The following is an 18888-nucleotide window of genomic DNA, read 5'->3' as shown; positions in this document are numbered from 1 at the left end:
GAATGTCCATTTCATTTTTATTCATGTTCCAAGAATCACCTCAACAGCTTGTCCATCTCGATGAGTTCCAGGATGTCGATGCACCTGTCCTCTTCGGGAATGTGAAGGGCGAGCATCGAGATGGCGTCCTCACACAGCATGGACCAGCCCCTGATGTCGGACAACTTCAGGGCGTGGACCTGAAGAGACTGGTTGGGCACTCTGGCCCACTGGTGTGGCTTCAGACACTGCACCTTCAACCTAGGTGGGAACTGGGGAATGACATGACGCTCGGAGTTCTGCAAAACCGCCGCTGATAATGGCAGAGTCGTCGAGGTCCTGCCCAGCTCGATCTGTAGGATCTCCTTGCTGGTGGCCTCGACGAAGATCGCCGGAAAGAGCTTCGTATCCGGCTCCATCTTGAACTTGTGACTGGTCTCTTTTCCCTCGCAAGTGAAGGAGATCATCCCTGTCGCGGTGTCCACGAAACAGCCCACGAACATCCCCTGGGAGGCGCCCTTCCCCGATGCGTCCTGTGTCACTTCGTTATAAAGCTCGTCGGCTCGTACCATGTAGCAGCTCTGCCTGTCGACTCTGTGTCGGTAAGTATTTATATTTTTTAATCGAAGTTCAAAACGATAAAAAAGTGATCAAGGGGTTCATCGACTTACCGGTCCACAGGTCTGTCGTAGTCATCCACGATGACCACCGAGGCCTTCCGGACACGCGACAAGTTGAAGTCCTTTGTGTGCAAGTGGTACTGCGACGTCACCCAGCCGATGTACACGTGGGTCGGATCCTGGCCAGGGAAGATCCGCACCCCGTAGAAGTACTCGTTCATTAGCTTCAAACACTCCGCATCGAAGATTTCGTTCCCGATCGACTCCACGCCGCTTCCCGTAAGGACCGACATGGCTTTCGGGGCGTTTCGTTCCGGGATCTGGGGAGGCACCATCCTGAGGTCGGTCTGAAAAATTGGGAAATATTTATACATATTTACGTTTACACACACATGTAACTCTACATCTTATTTACATACTGTCGACACCCGAAGCTGAGCAGGTCGTGTGGTGAGCCTCGACTTGGTGCTGGCATCGGACACGTCCGACCGCACCACAGGTTCCGGGGTCTTCGACTTGGCATCCGGGGACTTCGCCTTCCTCGAGAAGAACCTGCAAGAAATAATTCAATTCCGGAGACGCCGCCATAGAGTCCGTCCATTTCGCGTGCAGGACTCATCTCTCCCCCACGGATATTAATTACAAAAATTCAACTAAGATTAATTTCTCTGAACCCCCGCCTCCGAAATGCGCCATCTACGAGTCCTGGTCGAGATCGGGACGGGGACTATTTCTAAGAACGTCTATAGACCACTGTATTGACATCTCCAAAAACGAGTACAGAGTCTAGAGAGATAAAGAGCGAACAGACTTACGGAGCGTCTTCCATTTCTTTGCTAAGCTTGCTAACGGAAAGAAGGTGAGACGGTTAATTGTCGGAAATCGTCGATCACAGCAGGTGTCGCTCGGCAAGACTTACCGGAAGGGCGAACGTCCCCTTTTCTTCTTGTCGTCCTTAACTTCCCCGTTCATGTCGCCGTATCCGTTCATGTCGCCCTCGCCGGCGTCGCGATCCAAGGTGCGATCTCTGGACCCGTAAATGGAGCCCTTCCTTGGTGGTCTCGAAGGTTTGCCCCTTTGAGTCGGCAAGGGGGATTCCTTCATCATCTCGTCACCTTCCACGGCGTCCTCCGAATAATTCCTCTGCAGGCCTGTTTAAAAATTTCAATAAATCACGTCGCAATATATATGATTATTTATATATAGATTATTATTTAATATCGGTTATTACGTAACATAGATTATTATTTATAGTGACATCTGTTCCACGCTACTAGAAATTGCCATCACCCACCCTTGATGTCGCTCATACTGAATCCTGATCTCATGATGTGTTCGATGTTGGCCGAGGGTGTCGTAAGCTGAGCCTGCTCGACTTGTTCCGCCAGGAGTCGGTTTTGCCTCATCTTGATTTCTTGCCACCTCCTGGTCTTCTCGTTCTCGTTTATGAAGGCTGACTGGCAGATCACGGGGAGGGAGAGCCTGAGAAATTCCCAGTTGGCCTTTTCCATCGTCTCGAAGGTGTTGTGGGAGATCTTCAAACACGGTGGAGTGTCGGAACCAGCGGGAATGCGAGCCACGTCGATTCGGGTGTCGGCCATGTCGTCGGTGTTCTCGAAAATCGGCTGGTCCTTCGTGTACCAGAAAGTCACCGGTCGGTTCATGTTCCTGAACGAGGAATTACGTGGATTAACTGATCTGATGGAAACTCCTTTTTCCAGGAGGAAGAAAAATTCCGGACATCGGCGGAGATGTTACTTACACGCAAAATGGCTCGTAGCCCTCCTGCAAGCCGCACGTCGTGAAGAACTTCAAGGTATTGACATCCTGCCCGAAGGTGAGCTTCGCTTTCTGCCCGACCCCGAGGGTGAAGGCAGGCACGAAGCAATCGCCCTGCACGTCGGCGAAAGACGTCTCGCCCCCCAGGGCGTCCATTAAAAGTTCTCCATTCAAGGAAAAACCTGGCCAGGAAGAGGGCTCGTTAAAGAAAACGTCATCCTGGGTATAATTTATCGAAGCAAATCAGAAACGAAGGGCTGACTCGATTATAACGATTAATTAAATGCAAAATGCGATAATCGCTATGTTTCTTCGAGACAGGCTTTCGTTCCTCTTGCTGGATGCAAAAACATTTAACGAAGCGACGACTAGAAGCAGCATTTCGAGAGGACAAAAACTTTGCAAACGTCATGTACGAACAAATAGAAAGAAAGAAAACATTCAGTGAGCACAAGAGGTAACAAATGTATACAAAGTTATTACATATATGGATTGTGAACTCTTAGTATTGTAGATTAATCGGCATGCCGGTGTTGGAAGTTGTTGTCCAGAGTATCCACGAAATCAAAACGTGCTAAGGGAGGAAAAATTGATCATGCTCCTAACTAAAAAGTTTGGGAACTAATACCGATGTTTAATCAACACGTTGGGAACAAGCTCACTTGACGAAAAACTATTATCTGTGAATTTATGCATATATATAGATTTTAATAAGTCCCTTAAGTTTTTATCATCTTTACCGGTATGTGATTTTTTTTGTAATTATGCATTGTACTTCGGAATAAGTGTATGGATTATTTTTCTGAATTTTAGGGTATTGCCGTCCACTCGGTTTCGAGAAAAATTGGCAATTTGTTAAGAATTGCAGCGGCTGCGTAATTGTTATGCGAATGTTTCTTATTGGCAACGTACGCCACTCAATAAGCAATGAGGAGTATCGGCAACAAATTGTCCGACACTTGCATTTGATTTTCCAGCGAACTTTATATGAATTCCCTGTCTGCAAAATGTCAAGTTGCTTTACAAACATTGGGAGAAAATTAAATGCGAGGTGTAGCGACTAGATTAAGGTACTGCGAAACACGTAGTATAATTCACACGACTGATAAGCTATTGAATGCGATGACGTGTCGTCCATGTAGTCTGAGCAAGGCGTTATAAAAAATTCTGTCACTTGTCTCGAGAGGCGTATTTTCAGCAAATTGTACTAGCGCTAGGGTCACCCTTCGATTTAATAATTAGTAGAAGCGAATGAAAGCTCTGTTGTCGCTAATGTAACGCTGACTAGAATACTGGATACCAGAATGAGCCGAAGAGACTACCGTCTTATCGAGTGATTATTAATTTCCTACGAGTGACGTTATTATTAACAGTGAACATCTGGTTCCGCGTGGTTAAACTCCAGCAAGTGTATGAAAAGCACGCAATATACTTAGCAAGAAGAATGTACTTCTTTCGTCGAAGGAATTGTCGTGATGTTCCCTTATTTCATTTAATATTAATTGTAAGCTTAAGCGCAAGAGTGACGACACGACTCGTAAATGTCTCAGGCCTTCGATTGAGAATATTTGACGTGTTCTTCCTCCTCGTTGACGAAAGAAAGACCTCCCCTTAAAATTCCATGAAAAGTGACACGACAAGCCGGGATTACAATCGACATTAATTACCGTGATATAATGGACCCGCGACTTCTTTACGTAAATGCAGGGAACAGGACCGAGATTGGCGCGGCGTTAAATAAAATATAAAATGAACGTCTCGATATCCAGTAGTCTATCATCAGGAGAAAAATTATAGCAATTGAAATGGCAGCCGAAGCGTTCGCTTAAAGATTTCGCCTTACTAATCGTTCGGTCAATAAGGTCCAGGAAAACACCGACAACGTCTCCAACCTGCCATTGCTTGCCGAAAGTTTCGGCATTGCCTGAGTACACTTTTTCCTCCTTTAAAATAAAATTTCACCAGTTCAGCTTAAGTATGTCCTAGGATCGGATTTAACCAGGATGCGTTTCACTCGTCCAGGGACGATATATTTTAAAACCCTTTCCGCGTAATCTTGTCCGTTATAAAAATAAATCGACAGGGACGATTTAAAACGTTCCTTCTTTGCGCGGGTCTTGGCCTAAATCGTACTCTGGTGACTCAACGGAGGCTGAGGCCATAGATAGAGCCTTCCCTCTCGTCCAAAACGGGAAAGACGTTATCGCTTACCAATTTCTTTCGTCGTCGGTAAGAAGGCTAAGCTACACTTGGATGAAATCGACTTTCATTCACCGGGATAAGGATGCAAAACCAAATCAACATAGAGTAACATAGAGCGTGACAGAGGCAAGTAGTGACCAAAAACCAGATAAGAAAACCGTCGATCGCTATTAATCGCCCATTGGATAAGTAAGGCTCTTACTGATCGTTCCGTCTGTGACGTCAATGAAACAACCGACTACGTCGCCCACTTGATATTTGTGTCCAAAGGACTCGTTGGTACCACAGTGTACTTTGATCACCTGACATTTATGATAAAATATTTTAAATGACATTTAGACCACCTTACTTCCTTATAAGTCTTTAGCGCCGCACAAGTGCCTAATGGCTTACAATTGGTTGATAACAGAGAAATCGAACTTCCGTTCCTGCACGATCTACTAGATGTTGTCTGGAGAACGCTTACAGGTTCCTTACGCTCCTTATCACGGGTATAATTCTCCTATGTTTAATTATATGGACTATATAAATGATACGATGACTTACGTTGTATCCATCAAAAGCCCAGGTGTTCTCATCGCTGCCCAACATGCTTCCAGGCATGCAATCCGCCTTAGCCCATCCAACTCGCATGGGACCAGCAGTCAGGACCTCGAACTCGAAGTACCATTTCCCGCTGGTGACGGCATAATGCTTCTCCACCCGGTACGTTCTAAACTGGAGCTGTCGTAATCTACTGGCTTCCAGTAATAACGCTGCGAATGAATTCGACGTGTAATCAAGCGTATTTTTCGAAAATCCAGTACCACTGGAACGTTTTCCAATTATTGGAAAACGACGAACCTTCGTGTTGTTCTCCCGTAGGTGGGTCCAGCATGTATCCATAGACCAGCAGCGTCCTGACGGTCTCGCTGGCAGTGTCTCGATTGGCCTTCTTGATGGCTTCGTCGACCTTGGGATACGGCACCAAATGTGGGCTTCTCCTCATCTCGGAGTCCTCGTTCAAGCCATAGGTCCAGCCCTGGCTGATTCTCTCCTTGGCCCACAAATTATGAGTGTTCTCGGCAAGCTGATCGACGAGCTCCTCCATCTTCGGGGTGAGCGTGATGGCGCTCAGGTCCAGAGGCGCCGGTTTGTAGCCGCTACTCTGGAGGAAGGGCTCGTTGGGCAGTCGCAGGGTCTTTATCCGCGACGGTGGTTTGTCCATGGTAATGTAGTACCCCAGGGCAAGGATGGTCTTCAGGGTCTGAACCGCCAACTGCGTGTCGTAGCGTTTCTCCGCAGGTGGAAGTCGTTCGAATTGCACGATGCAAGGGTGGATCTTCCTCATGTCGTCCCTCTGCTCCCCGTAGATCCAGCCAGCCTCGATCTTGTTCATCGCCCACATCTCGTGGATGTTCTCCGCGAGCTTGTCCCGGATTTGTTCTACGTAAGCAGGAAGGTTGACCATCGAGGTGTCGACAGGGGCGGGCACGAAGGCGGTGTCGTCCTCGACGAGCCAGGGCCCGGCGAGCACCACCTTGCTCATGTTGCCGAAGTAGAAGCAGGGATCTAGAGATAGAATTTGCTGCGGTAGGAGACTCTCCACCAACGGGCAGAACTCGTCCGGGGGCTGGTACTTCAATCTGCCGTGGTCGCCGCCCAGGAGGAACCGGCAAGAGAGCTTCGAGGAACAGCTGATCGATGGGAAGAACATCCCATCGAGGTTGAAGTTCCGGAACGAGCCCATTATATGAGCACCGTTGAATGTGAACGTTATCACGGGAATGGTCAGATCCAGGGCACAGCCTATGACGTCTCCTTTGCGGATGTAGGGCTCGGTGACATCCTGCACCACCTGAGTCTTCCTGCCTCCGGTCAACAGGTAGGCTCCGTCGAATCCGAACGAGTAGAGATCGTCGCCTACTCCATTACCGCCCCACTTTTCACCGCCTCCCGGATACGGCATGTATCTGGTGAGACATAACCAAAGTAGTGTTAAAAACACATTCATTACCTAATTTTTATAGGTCTACCTTGGTACTGGTACCTACCCTGCGGTGTTGGCCCAGCCTATCCTGAGGTGCGGCATCATGTGAGTGGTCTGCTCGATGTGGTCGACCGTCACCTCAAAGTACCATTTTTGGTACAGGGCCGATCCCTCCACCCTGCCAACGAAGATGTTCGGCCTGATGCTAGCCACGTGGTCCACTAGTTGTGTTTGCAGCAGTAAATTTTTCCCGGGCAACAAGAAGTCGCAGATGTTGTTCTGAGAGGAGCGTACTGCCACACCGTTACCGACACAGAGGGAGCACAAAACGTCCAGCACTTTCGGGTCTCTTCCGTGCTTCTCCAGAAGTGAGATTATCACCTTGATGTGCTCGTCCTAGAATCAGGTATGTAATTCACATTTTTTTTTTTTCTACCAACGTTGAGCATCGCCAAGCAGAGGTTTTTCCACTTTTCATATTGCTTACCCTCATCATGTTTAAAGCTTCGGGCGAGTCGATAAGAACGCAGTGAAGTACATCCAACATTCCGGTACCTTCGCTGGAAGCTTGGGACCCCAGTCGACTGAACAGCCAATTGAGACGATTACTGTTAGCGAACTGAGCGCAATTCGTGTGGTTCCCCTTAATAATAGCCGCCAGAAGTTGGTAGAGGTAGCCAGAGATTTGGTCCCAAGCTTGGCCGCTTTCGTCTCCGGACAATGCTACCAGGAACCCTTGGGAGGTGATGACGTTGATCTTGTCTATGGCTTCCAGAATCAGATTCAAGATACCCTCCTCTTGGAACAAATCCTGCCGATTGCGCAAAGCTCGGAATCTGTTCTGCTTCTCTTCGTGCTCTGCCGATTGAAAAATCAAACACGATTAGGCATCGATTATTATCCGCATTCTCCTGAAAGGAGACTGACTTTTATCCAACTTACTCACCCATATCGTCTTCCGGCTGTGCAAAGTAATTGATCAGATCCTCCAAACACATGACCATCTCGTTCAAGTTCACGTTCTGGAAGAACATCGACGCCCTCCTGTCGATTTGCAGCGTTTCTAGGCCTCTACAACATATTTAATTCTTTAACAAGACTTTCATCCGCCTGACAGCCATTGAGACGGACACGGAACGTGGACTCTAGAGAAATTTACGTGTCACGTCGAACACCACTCACGTAATGAATTGTGTGAACAAACTGCTGCATTTCCTGATGACGCGAGCAGTTCGGGACTCCTCCTCTTGGGAGCGAGAAAAATCCAGACCATCGTCCATCTTTCCTTCCTCGTGCAACACGGCTTGCTTTTCCTCGACCTTGCCAACCCCCTTCTTCTTGGTCTCGTACGACTGAGGATATAAATTAAAAAATATATAAACCAGATTCATCTTGAACCATCACCACCATAACAAAGTGAACCCTCTCACCTTGTACGACACCCACAGGCACGTCGTGGCATGTTGCATTATAACCGTAGAATCACCGTACTTGATGATCGGCATCCCGATGACCTCCAGGTCCTTGTCCTCGAGGATGGTCTTTTGATCGTCCTTCTCTTGCCGTAGCCAGAAAGTGGAGGTTTCGATGGTCGCTTGGTTCCTGTAGACGTGAAAATTAGAAAAAATCCCGCTGACTAAACTCCCTAACGCTAACCATAACGTTTTATCAAATTGTGTTAACACTAAGACGCAAAAGTTCCACTTCAATAAATATAAAAAAAATGCATATGCCATAAGAAATGAGATATGATGTTACCTATCGACTAGGTACAACTCATTGTTCTCATTGACGCCCAGGTAACGACCGGTAGTGAGGTGTCTGATCCTCATGGGGTGCAGCCAGTTGATGAAGCCCCCTGCCCATTTCGTTCTAGCCAGCTCCAACCTCCATAATGATCTCGCCTGGCTCATCACGCTACCGCCTTCGTAGATAACTATACTACAAACCGTAACGTTAAAGATTCAATGACTGCGCCAAGGTGGAATTTAGTGGACGTCGCTCTGGAGAGCGAAGGGCAAAAATCTTACTTTTGTCCCTGGGACGTGCTCCACGTGGATGGTATGGTGAGGCACTCGTCACCCCCGTGGAAGAACCTCAACACGTCGCCACCAAATACATATCCTACGTACTTCATCCTACTAATTCCTGTGCCATAAGGCTGGACCGACCAGTGGGTTACGTGGAAAGATGCGTTGACGACTGACAGGTCGTTTTCCTTGGTCGTGTGCTGAATGATAACGAATAAACGAATAGATCTAAGGTAAATTAATATGAAATTATACGTTCCGACGGAACGACAATAAGGAAATTAATTATTCACCAAATATCGTTCCGTAGCTACGGACACCAGAATGAGGTCGTCTCCAACCCGGACCTTTTCACCCTCGGATCTCTGTTTGGAGGCTGGATGTACTGTCCACCAACAAGCCTCTCCTGTGGATGATAAGATTTGTTACGTGAACAAAGTCGACGGAGAATTTAGTAGAACGCATAGATGAAGAATGGAGACCAGCCTTGAGAGTGTTGCTGTAGACCTACATCGAAGGCCAGCTTATCGTTGGATGAACTCGTCGACAAGCACGCCAGGTACTGGAAATGGGAGTAATTACATGTAAGATGGGATATTTTATAAGCTAGAGAGAGAAGTTAGATATTTATACTCACCATGTCACTGTTCTGATGCCTGAGCAAGATGGCGTTGCCGTAGAGTAGAGTTCGGTGTCCAGATCCGGTGCCCTTGCCCTAAAAAGTGCAACTTATTGAAACGACTAGTATTCTTCATATTGTGGCTGTATCTCGTGTTTAGAGTCATATACTTAAGATTATGCAGTGCCTTGTTTCATGTGTCAGCGTAACAGTGAAGGTAATATCGTATTTAAGAGGTGGCAAATGAGAAAACCTCAAATCTGTGTGTAACATGTCAATGTTTCGTCCCCAGAGGAAGTGGCTGAAGTTATTTAATTCTCTGTTAGTACCTCACGAGAAACATGACCATTTTTACACTATATTCAGCCTGTGACGTCACAGGGACTTTAATCGCCCGCTTCTTCACGTCGGCGAGCAAGTTACAGCGTGGAAGCGAGTTAGTCAACTTACTCAGGAAAAGATCATCGAAGCGCATTCTTACTCGTAGCAAACCCTGTTAAACACTCGCTGATAAATCGGCGCGTTAATCAGAAATTCCAGTTTCCCTCCCAGAGCGCCCAGTAATCCTGGACGACGTGCGTTACAGGGAGGACCCCCCAACAACGTTAATCCATAAATAAGCATAATCCAGATAAAGCAGCGAAATAAACATTAAACAATACATTACGCCGAAAAGGAATTCTCGATAAAAAAAAGTACTTACTAAACTTTCTTGCTGCTGCAAAAAAAAAAGAAACGGCGGTAAGTGACCCACTAGTGACAACGACATATGGCTTAATCGGTAAAATCGAGGATAAGAGGATGAGAGAAATTACGGGTTAACGGTGGCGTCTATCTCTCATTTGTAATAGAAAATGTTTAGGGACATACGAAGGCCGCCGTCGACGATACTCATGCGACATACTGGACGAGGAGACATGCGGACATGACTGGAATGTACCTCTCGATTTACACGGAGAGGTTCTTCCGTGGAAAATCGTGGAGAGAAAAAAGAGAGATATAAACAAGGGGGCGAACTTTTTAACGCTAGCGGTATCGACGAGTCTGATTAATTTACGTATGGAAAGGGCATATTTGTTTAATGACACGGTTCTGACGAAGCAGGACGCAGCGGTATGTATGGCCCACTCTTGTACGAGGTGAGATACCTAGTCGGGTACACGAGGTACTACCGACTATAACATTTAATAAATATTTAAGCTTTGTACTCGGTGCCGCTACGTTCTTTGGCGTAATTGAAGTATACATTACCGTCTCCGACCCGGCAGCTGTGACTAATTCTTGCAGAGCTCTCACCGAGAGAGCTTGCTCTATTACGAACACGCATTGCGACAGATCTGGAGGGATATTCTGGAAAAGGATATATTTTTCATTACTCGTGGAGAACATTTTTATTCCTAGGTGAAGATTCGAGGTTACCTTGTCGGCGATGTTTTCGAGGAAACAATGTCGGTTCCCGAATCCCTCGGCTGCCAGGCAGACCCTCTCCCCCGTGGCCGTGCAGGAGAGACAGACCATGTCCTCCTGTAAATTTAATTAATTCCATTGCCCTTTGATAATTATACAATGCTTTGCTAGAGATTCCTTCCTAGCCATTGCCCAACCCCCAGGGCGGATTAATAAACTGAACGGAAACCGATTACAGATCATTACAAGACCTCGTACTACCAGTTGAGCGGGCTTGCGAAACGGCAAAATATGATCTGGGCCAAATGGCAAAAGATCTGCCGCGTGCCAAAACCAATTTGGCCGTCCTGAAGAATGCACGAACGCGAAAGTGCGTGTAGAAGGAAACGTCTTCCCGGAGGATTTGCGAGATTTCCTTGGATTTCCTCGAAGCCTCCGGGAGCCTCGACGCGAGACGTCCAAAAATAATTTCCAAACACTTCCTAGCACTAAAAAATTCTTAAATAAACTATTTCTTAAATAAAACTTAAAAATATTATCATGGGCCGAATCGAATCAATCAAGGATTTCCTTCAAGTCTCCGAGATCCCGAGACGTCCGAAAATAATTTCCGAATATTTTCTGGCGTTGATAAATCGCCATTGGGAATATTTCCTGGATAGGAAATAATATACTTGTGTCGTGGATTAAGTCGTGGGTAAATTCGAGAGACGGATTCGTAATTAATATAGTAATTAAAATGGAAGTAAAAACAAAAGGGACGAAAATGGCGAACTAAGGAAGGTTCTTCGGTCCCCGCGGATGTCTAAAGATCGATCACTATCTACCGATCGCATGTGTTCTTGACTATAAATAAATGCGTACGTGATTTTTATTGGCAATTGTCGTCGAGCTCCGTTGGACAAGGCTAATAAATATGCATCGAGGCGCATAGTTGATGCTAGTCAAAGGACAGGTCAACACGTAGGTACAACACGAATTTTCAAGCACGGCGCGACACGTGGAAACGAGTTGCTCCTTCGGTCTTCCCGGCATACGAGCCGTTCGCGGTTGCAGCTGCAGCTGCAAAACATATCCTACTTTTCGTCGGGACCCTCGACTTCCGAGGAATGTTCAGTACTTCCTGCAACGCGCTTGGAAATGCAGCCGATCGATGCACCGCAGCGAATGCACCGGCGACGATTCGTTCGGCATCGCACGACGCAACCGAGCGAGTGCAACCGGAGGGGGAAAAAATAAATAAATAAATAAAAGGAAAAAAAATCTGTCCAGTTCCTAAATGATGCATCTAGGCTGATTTTCCTAAAAGAGTATTTTTCTCATTTTTAAATCGAAATTTCGAAAGCCGCAGAATTAAGTAGAAGATATTTTCGGGTAATTCCGAGTATCGTAATACAATTACCAGGATGCACCGCAGACGGAAAAGTTAATGATTCGTCCGACTGTATAGGCATTGAATGCCAGCCAGCAAGGAAATTCCAGTCACCAGGTCAAGGGAACGTCCTTAACCCTTAACAGGTCGTATGCTCCAGATACTCCAGGGTCTTCAAAAATTAATTTTCTCGAGGGTGCATAACTTCGTAAAGCCAATAACCCCCGATTGACTGTTTACTTATTACTAGTGTTCAAACCGACGCGAGAAAAGTGGCTAGTTGCTAGAAATATTGTTGAACGGATAATTTCCGAATGCTCTTATTTGCAGACATTTTCCAAATCGCTTCACATTTCCTGAACCTATTTACACCTCCAATAAACCGCTCGCTCCGCGTGCGACGTTCGACCGAACGAGGCCTTTGTGGAGGCCTTGATATAAGTACCCGAACGTGTATGTCAAGGGTCAGACGAAAATTTCGATGATAAATATTACATCATAACCATCCAGACCCTGCTCACTGACAAAGAACTCCTTCCCTCCAGCGACATTTCGAAATCAATATATGAGTACCTGGAGACATAGAAAGGGAATAAAATAAAACAGGAAAATATCCGTACAAGGGGACGTGAAAGTGGCATCCAAAAGGTTGATCGTTCACGAATCGTTTCAAACCCCACGACGTGAATGTGGAGGCCTTAAAGTAGGTCCTGAAACTCAAGAATTTTCATTTTTTATAAAAAATCTTGAAAACATCCATAAAGAAATTAAGAAAAACATGACATTTAATGGGTGTCAGGACCTTCCTTATAGCATCCATATTCACATTGTCAAGTTTGATACAATTAGGTACCCTCAGTTCGGAGAAAAGCTTCGCAAACCAGACCTTTTCATGCCGCTTTCACATCACCTTAATACTTGCGACATTTCAAATCCATGTTTCCACCTTTCGTCGCACCGCTCGGTAATTATTCCCACGTAATTAGGCATTCGTGTCGTTCTGTGGGATCTGGGAAAAAAGGGCGTGTCTCGGGAGGATTTCTCGCGTAGGGCACACCAACTGAGCGAGCAAGGACTGTTCTGGACTGTTCTGGACTGTTCCTAGTTCCCGGCAGGTCGGGTCAAGGCCGGGTCCCTGTTTTTCACGCTCAGATTGCCCTCGACGATGCCGCGATAAAGGAACGCCGCCGAGCGGGCGGATTCGCGCGACGAGCGCTAAATACGGGGCCGGATAGCTAGGCGAGATCGCCTTTACGCCAGATATACGGATGACCCGGTTTAACCGGCGATATAAATTCCCAAGGGACGCGAAAACGAGTCGCAGGTCCTCTCGGAGTCGGCGTCTCAGCCCGGAGGTATGTACGTACATACGCGCGCGACTGACGTCAATGGACAAGGGTACGTATCTCTTCCTCGGGTGAATTAACGCCACCCTAACCGGCCGAGTGGCCTTGAACACGCCTGCGTTCGTCTCCCGTGGTCGGTGACGTCCTCCGGGAAGGCAAGCGTTTTCCAGAAAGCCCGGCCGATCGATGCCCGAGCACGGCGAAATTCCCTCTTCCAAATTGACGGGCCTGCGAGATGGCCTCTTCGTGCTTTCCTACCCTCCACCCTTACCTCCTTCCCCTCTCTCGGCGAGAAACTCTCCGAAAATATGTACACGCGGGGTTTCCGCCTCTTCCGTCGGTCGTACGAGAAAAGCAAGATGGCGGCGCGACCGGTCACGTGATCGGCAGGGTTCCTCCTCGAGAGTTCATTCGGATTTTCTTTCACATACGAGTAGATCCGCGTGAAAAAGTTTTGCCTGGTTGCGAGGTCACGTCATTTGTCAAAATCTGATAGTCGTATACGAAACTGTCAATTTCGCATGCGAAAGTTGATCGTAGGAACTAGAGAATCGAGTCGCAGGTCACATCTGCGGCGAGGGATCCGATTCCGTCCTTGCGCGAATTTCAATAGCTACTCAATATTTCCGCGCTCTAAAGATCCGATCGGTGACGAGAGGATTAGGAACTCACCCTTTTAAATCCATCCCTTCAAAGGCTACGTGATTTTCCAATGAGTTTGTTTGTGATCGCTCATAAATCGCTGTTTCAAAGATGGCGGGCTCCCGACGACGCTTACACGGCCGCGTGCGCGCGCACCTGCCCCTCTTTCCGATTGGCCGACGTCGTCCCGCGGTAGTAACGGTCCGATCACGTGACCCCGACCACGTGGTCCTCACCCCGAAGCCCGGGAACGCATTATTCGCCTTCGATATGAATTTCGATGTTGCGATCTATCTCTTTCCCCTAACCAATGGGCAGGTTGACACCGGTCAGACCTCTTATGTTTCGGCCTTTGTTTCTCGGTGACATATTTCGCATTTGGTGGTTACGTCAAATTGTCAAGTAATAAGTAAACAAAAATTTCACAAAAAAAGAATATGGGTGACTACGAGGACGGCTGTCAGGAGTGCAGGTACATCTCCAGTAAATATTTCCCAGTAAAGTATACGCGAGTAGAGGAGCATAGATTATCGAGTCACCTTTGAGGGATTTTTCAGTCTTAACGGGAAACTTTTCACTTAGAACGAGGTGCAGCGCATCTCGATGTATTATCTCGTCCAGGGAGCGCAACGAGCAGCAGAATCTCGAACAGGATCGGCGACAGGACCTCCCGGAAACGACCGAAGTAACCGACGCGTTCTTCACCGCCTCGTCCAAGGGCTGCGACAAGGACGAGAAAAAGAAGGAGCCGGAAAAGCCGAAGTGCCGCTGCCAGGAGAAGAAAAATGGAAAGCAGAAGCAGATCAAGTCGGGCAATCCCTTCATCCTGTTTTACCTCACGTACTATTACCAAAAACCGAGCCAAAAGGTAACCGAGGCCGCGCGGGCGGCCGGGAAGATCTGGTGCAAGATGTCCGACAAAGAGAAGGAAAAGTACATCCAGCTGGCCAAGAAGTACCAAAAGAAGAAGGACGCCAAGGGGAAGGGATGCTGACCCCATGGGAAACTGAATTCAGTGGATTTTTTAATGTCCTTTATGAACAGTGTCGTCGAGTCGACCATCACAGTCTTGTGGATATTTCATGTACTGGCGTGAGGTCGTAAAATGAGATCTTCGGATGAAGTCGCGCTTAGAGGACGAACGATAGGATGAGATGTCCCCATTATTTACGGTGTCCTCCATTAGTCTCCCCATGGATTCGAGATTTAATTATCAAAGGATTTTTTAATACTACCAGGAGTGGAAAATTAAATTTTCTCTGCGTAAGTAGGAAGGTAGAAAATATTTGATAAAGGGGTATCGTAAGAATTCTTCCATCGAGCATTCTTTCAGGATTGGAGACAATCGAGATTACGAAGAGTTGGAACGTGCCGTGCTCCGATTATCGACTCGAAGTCGAGGTCGATCGACAAGATCCTCGATCAATGGACTTGAGGTTTCAATTCGGATCGCCGTTCCGCCAAACGGATTGCAGCCAAGTCGGATATATTTTATGTATGCGAGCACGCGAGTACGTGTACTTAGAGGAATGCTTATCTCGAATCGATCGAAACGGGGAACTCATTTCGAGGATATCAGTTTCCGGAAAACGCGGAAAAGAGGAATCACTGATGTTCCCGTCCTCCAACTTCGCGACGAATTGCAAGTCTCAATTACCAGTCCATTTAAATGTCCGTCCAGTACAGGAAGTGTGACCGGAAGAAGGACTTTCCCTCCACCTCGTGTAAATTTAAATAATCAACCCCTCCTCCTATCGGACTCTCACAGTGCCCTCGGGATTCCATTAATCCCCGGCGAATCGATATGTGCATTTTAAGTGAATAAATTATCCCTAATCTTAGTAATACGAATGGCAATAATCCCCGCACGCGTCGTCTGTAAATTAAAAATTCTCCGTGCCGGGAATTTACGGGCAACCGCGGGCATTGTTATTTTACATTTTTAACCAAAATCGATACACTACGCTCCAGTTACATAAATAGTGCAGATGCGCGTTGTCGAGGGCTGTTATAAAAAAAATATGCCAGCGACATGCGAACGGACCTTCGGAGAAAAAGATTGGGAAAAAGGGAAAGAGCGGCCAGCTCGGTACCCTCGCATCGAGTGACACTCGCTTCGCGTATATAAGGCCAAGGGCACAAAGAGTGAGAACTTTAAAGTGCTTCCACCAGTCCGGCAAATCCTGAAAACCCTGTTAACGGTGCGATTACCGCCAAGAAAGGGAGAAGGCTAGCCGCAAATTCGGTAGTCCGGAACGATGCGAGAAATACACACCGAAGGCAGAAAAAAATGGAAACAAGTGTTAATCGAGATATTCACATGCACCGTCGATGCAAAGTGTGGAGAATAATACCGCTCTGCCCGGCTTGTTTATCGGATCTCCCTGGTAATCAGTGGTTGTCTCCAATAATTATCTAGCCTCATGATGGATGTGCCTTACAAAAGGTCATGGTACACAAAAGTCGCTGTTAGGGAAATCGACAGAAATGATCACGCAATACCCCAGAGACAGACTCGAGGTCTGTAAGTAACGCATACCTCAAATACGCGGTAAAATAAATTCGCCCGAAATTTAATTTAAACCCTGATAAAACTCCCGGATGTCTAAACACAGCTCGATACGAAGGATACTCGTGTCGAAACTTCTCGACTTTCACATGTTGCAGGGTTTATAAACGTTTTGCTCGAATATTGTAAATGAAAATGTAGGTTTAATCGAAATTTTTATACACACCATATTCACGCACGGCTCGGTCAACCTCCGGGAGAAGTAACGAGTTACGACGCGCGCGCTCGGGCAAGGTCGGGGGTGGCGGAGGCCCCCGAAGGCCCCCGAAGGCCCCCGAAGACCTCCGACTCTCCCCCGGAATCGGAAGCGGACTCACCGTGCGGAGGAACGAGACGTCATCCTGCTCGGAGCCACCCTCACTGTCCGCCATGATTCCTGCGGGCGTTCACGCGGCACTGGGGGTATCCCTCGGCGAGGAGTCACGAACGGCCGCGGTTCGGCATGCTCCCTTAGGCTCGCAACTCGCGCGACCAGCCTCTCCGAACCTCGATCACCGACTGGCAAGGGGTACGCCGCGGCGCGTCTTCCTGCGCATGCGCCACCAACCCTCTAATCGGATCCCTCACGTGAGAGAGTCTCTGCCTTACCGACTCTCCTCACACCTGTTTTACACAACGCAAGGGATTAAAAAATGCCACCTGCGACGAGCAGCGCTGTCGATTGATACGGAGGCCTTTATTGAAAAAGGGACTAATTCGGCACTTTTTTCGATAATTAATTAAAAATTCGTAGATTTGCACTCGTAACAAGTGCTGAGTAGAATGGCGCGAGATTTTACCCCGGCGCCTCCACATTCCACCTCTCTATTTTGCCAAAATCTGCATGTAGCTAAGCAACGTTGCGGTAGGTCGGAAACTAAAGTTCACCGCTGCCAGGAGAAGAGATTATAATCATTCGGGATGGTAGTTAATATTTCGTGCATTCATCCCTTGACGTAGTTCCGTGGTTAAGGGAGTGGATTTCAATTCAAGATTTATTTTTAGGACGAGAATGAGAGGCAGGTTTAGTTTGACATGTCAGCATACGTGGGAGATGGAAACGTCGTTTCGACGAATTCATCCCTCGTTGCTGTGACGTGAGTTGGGGCGACCTCGAATATTTTCGCGAACATTTCTTGTATTTAATGTGCGACTAGAGCGGTTCTCTAATTCGCGACGTCGCGCGTTGAAATGTTGAATTTCAAAGCCGAAAATGTGGGGCCGTATGCTAGATTTTGCTCCGCTGAAGTATTCTCACCAGTCGGGATTTGCATGTTTTCTCTGCCAAAATGTGTTTCGAGAGAGGTTGGGCTCAATTTTAAAACGCTCGTATGCACGAGAGCCGGAGGGAGAGAAACCCTCTGCGAGGATGTACGTGCGTTCGCATATACTAAAAGGTCTAAAAGAAAAATTGAAAACACCCTTTTTCCATCCGTGAGCAGTGGGAAACAGTTAAAGATAAATGGAGACCCGGATGAGCATTAAATTAGTTTAGTGGTCCCACTTCCACCGGCGAGACTGATGCACCCACGAACAGTTACAAAAATATCTGTACGCACACTGTGCGTGCTCCAGGTAGCCCCGATAAAATTAATCGAAGGTTAAAGTGCCGAGACCCGATGGACTCGGTGCTAAATAAAAATTCGACACTCGGGTAGAATATTTATACGCAATGACAAGTGCGCCCCTCTACGGTACTCAACGGAGTAAGACCAGACGCTACGTGCAGCACACTGACGCCTTAGAAATATTAATAAATTTGAGAACGACTTTAAATTTAATTTCGGGATTTAGAAAAAAAAATGAGATTGAAGTCCCTTCTATTTTTTAATATTTCTTAGGAACGAGGGTGATGGATAGCAGGATTGTAATACTCTATTTCGAGCTGGGAAAAGAAGCGGCGAGGACGCCTCTTTCTCGAAGCGAGCGAAAGCGTATTTAGAGCTAAATCAAGAAGACTCTTGGATACGCTCTTCAAGGCCCGTCCCTAAATCTGGACTCTTCCGTATTTACTCACGTAGTGATTACAATTTCGTGCCTTTATCAGGTGCGCCAAAATCGTCACTTTTTCAGACGCACCAAAATCGTGGCATTTTCAGGCGCACTAAAATCGTGCCTTTTTCAGACGCACCAAAATCATGCCTTTTTCAGTTGCAAAAAAATTATGCCTTTTCAGGTGCATATAAATCCTGCCTTCCTCGAAAAAGATGGAATAAAACACGTGCGCGACCAAGAGGATCCATGGACCCTGAAGAGATGCAGCATCTAGGGCCTCAGTTCCCGAAGCTCGCCACCCCAAATCTCGGCCACTCCGTACCAATCGCAGCTTAGAACCTTAGTCGATACAAATTTAACATCGCGTTCGGCTGCAGATC

The 18888-nt window shown here is 47.1% G+C and overlaps 1 protein-coding gene across 1 annotated transcript in view; it reads right to left on the bottom strand.

Annotated features, from left to right (window-relative positions):
* LOC105697953 (ryanodine receptor) overlaps window positions 1-18888 on the bottom strand; it is a 34172-nt gene that overhangs the window by 14956 nt on the left and 328 nt on the right. The window contains exons 2-24 of the mRNA XM_023434759.1: window positions 16852-17137; window positions 10618-10722; window positions 10450-10548; window positions 9217-9294; window positions 9066-9141; window positions 8873-8985; window positions 8580-8779; window positions 8308-8490; window positions 7980-8151; window positions 7732-7901; window positions 7496-7620; window positions 7037-7407; window positions 6614-6945; window positions 5424-6532; window positions 5127-5335; window positions 4222-4321; window positions 2362-2560; window positions 1894-2267; window positions 1519-1750; window positions 1415-1444; window positions 1019-1151; window positions 651-946; window positions 40-573 (exon numbers count right to left, since the gene is read on the bottom strand). Of these exons, the coding sequence (XP_023290527.1) occupies window positions 40-573; window positions 651-946; window positions 1019-1151; window positions 1415-1444; window positions 1519-1750; window positions 1894-2267; window positions 2362-2560; window positions 4222-4321; window positions 5127-5335; window positions 5424-6532; window positions 6614-6945; window positions 7037-7407; window positions 7496-7620; window positions 7732-7901; window positions 7980-8151; window positions 8308-8490; window positions 8580-8779; window positions 8873-8985; window positions 9066-9141; window positions 9217-9294; window positions 10450-10548; window positions 10618-10722; window positions 16852-16905 (5294 nt within the window). The 5' untranslated portion in view covers window positions 16906-17137. The remainder of the gene's footprint in view (window positions 1-39; window positions 574-650; window positions 947-1018; window positions 1152-1414; window positions 1445-1518; window positions 1751-1893; window positions 2268-2361; window positions 2561-4221; window positions 4322-5126; window positions 5336-5423; window positions 6533-6613; window positions 6946-7036; window positions 7408-7495; window positions 7621-7731; window positions 7902-7979; window positions 8152-8307; window positions 8491-8579; window positions 8780-8872; window positions 8986-9065; window positions 9142-9216; window positions 9295-10449; window positions 10549-10617; window positions 10723-16851; window positions 17138-18888) is intronic.

This window comes from Orussus abietinus, unplaced genomic scaffold (assembly GCF_000612105.2).
Source record: "Orussus abietinus isolate OABI.00-Male unplaced genomic scaffold, Oabi_2.0 scaffold1, whole genome shotgun sequence".
Taxonomy (NCBI): Eukaryota; Metazoa; Arthropoda; class Insecta; order Hymenoptera; family Orussidae; genus Orussus; species Orussus abietinus.
This window is presented reverse-complemented; position numbering and strand designations above follow the sequence as displayed.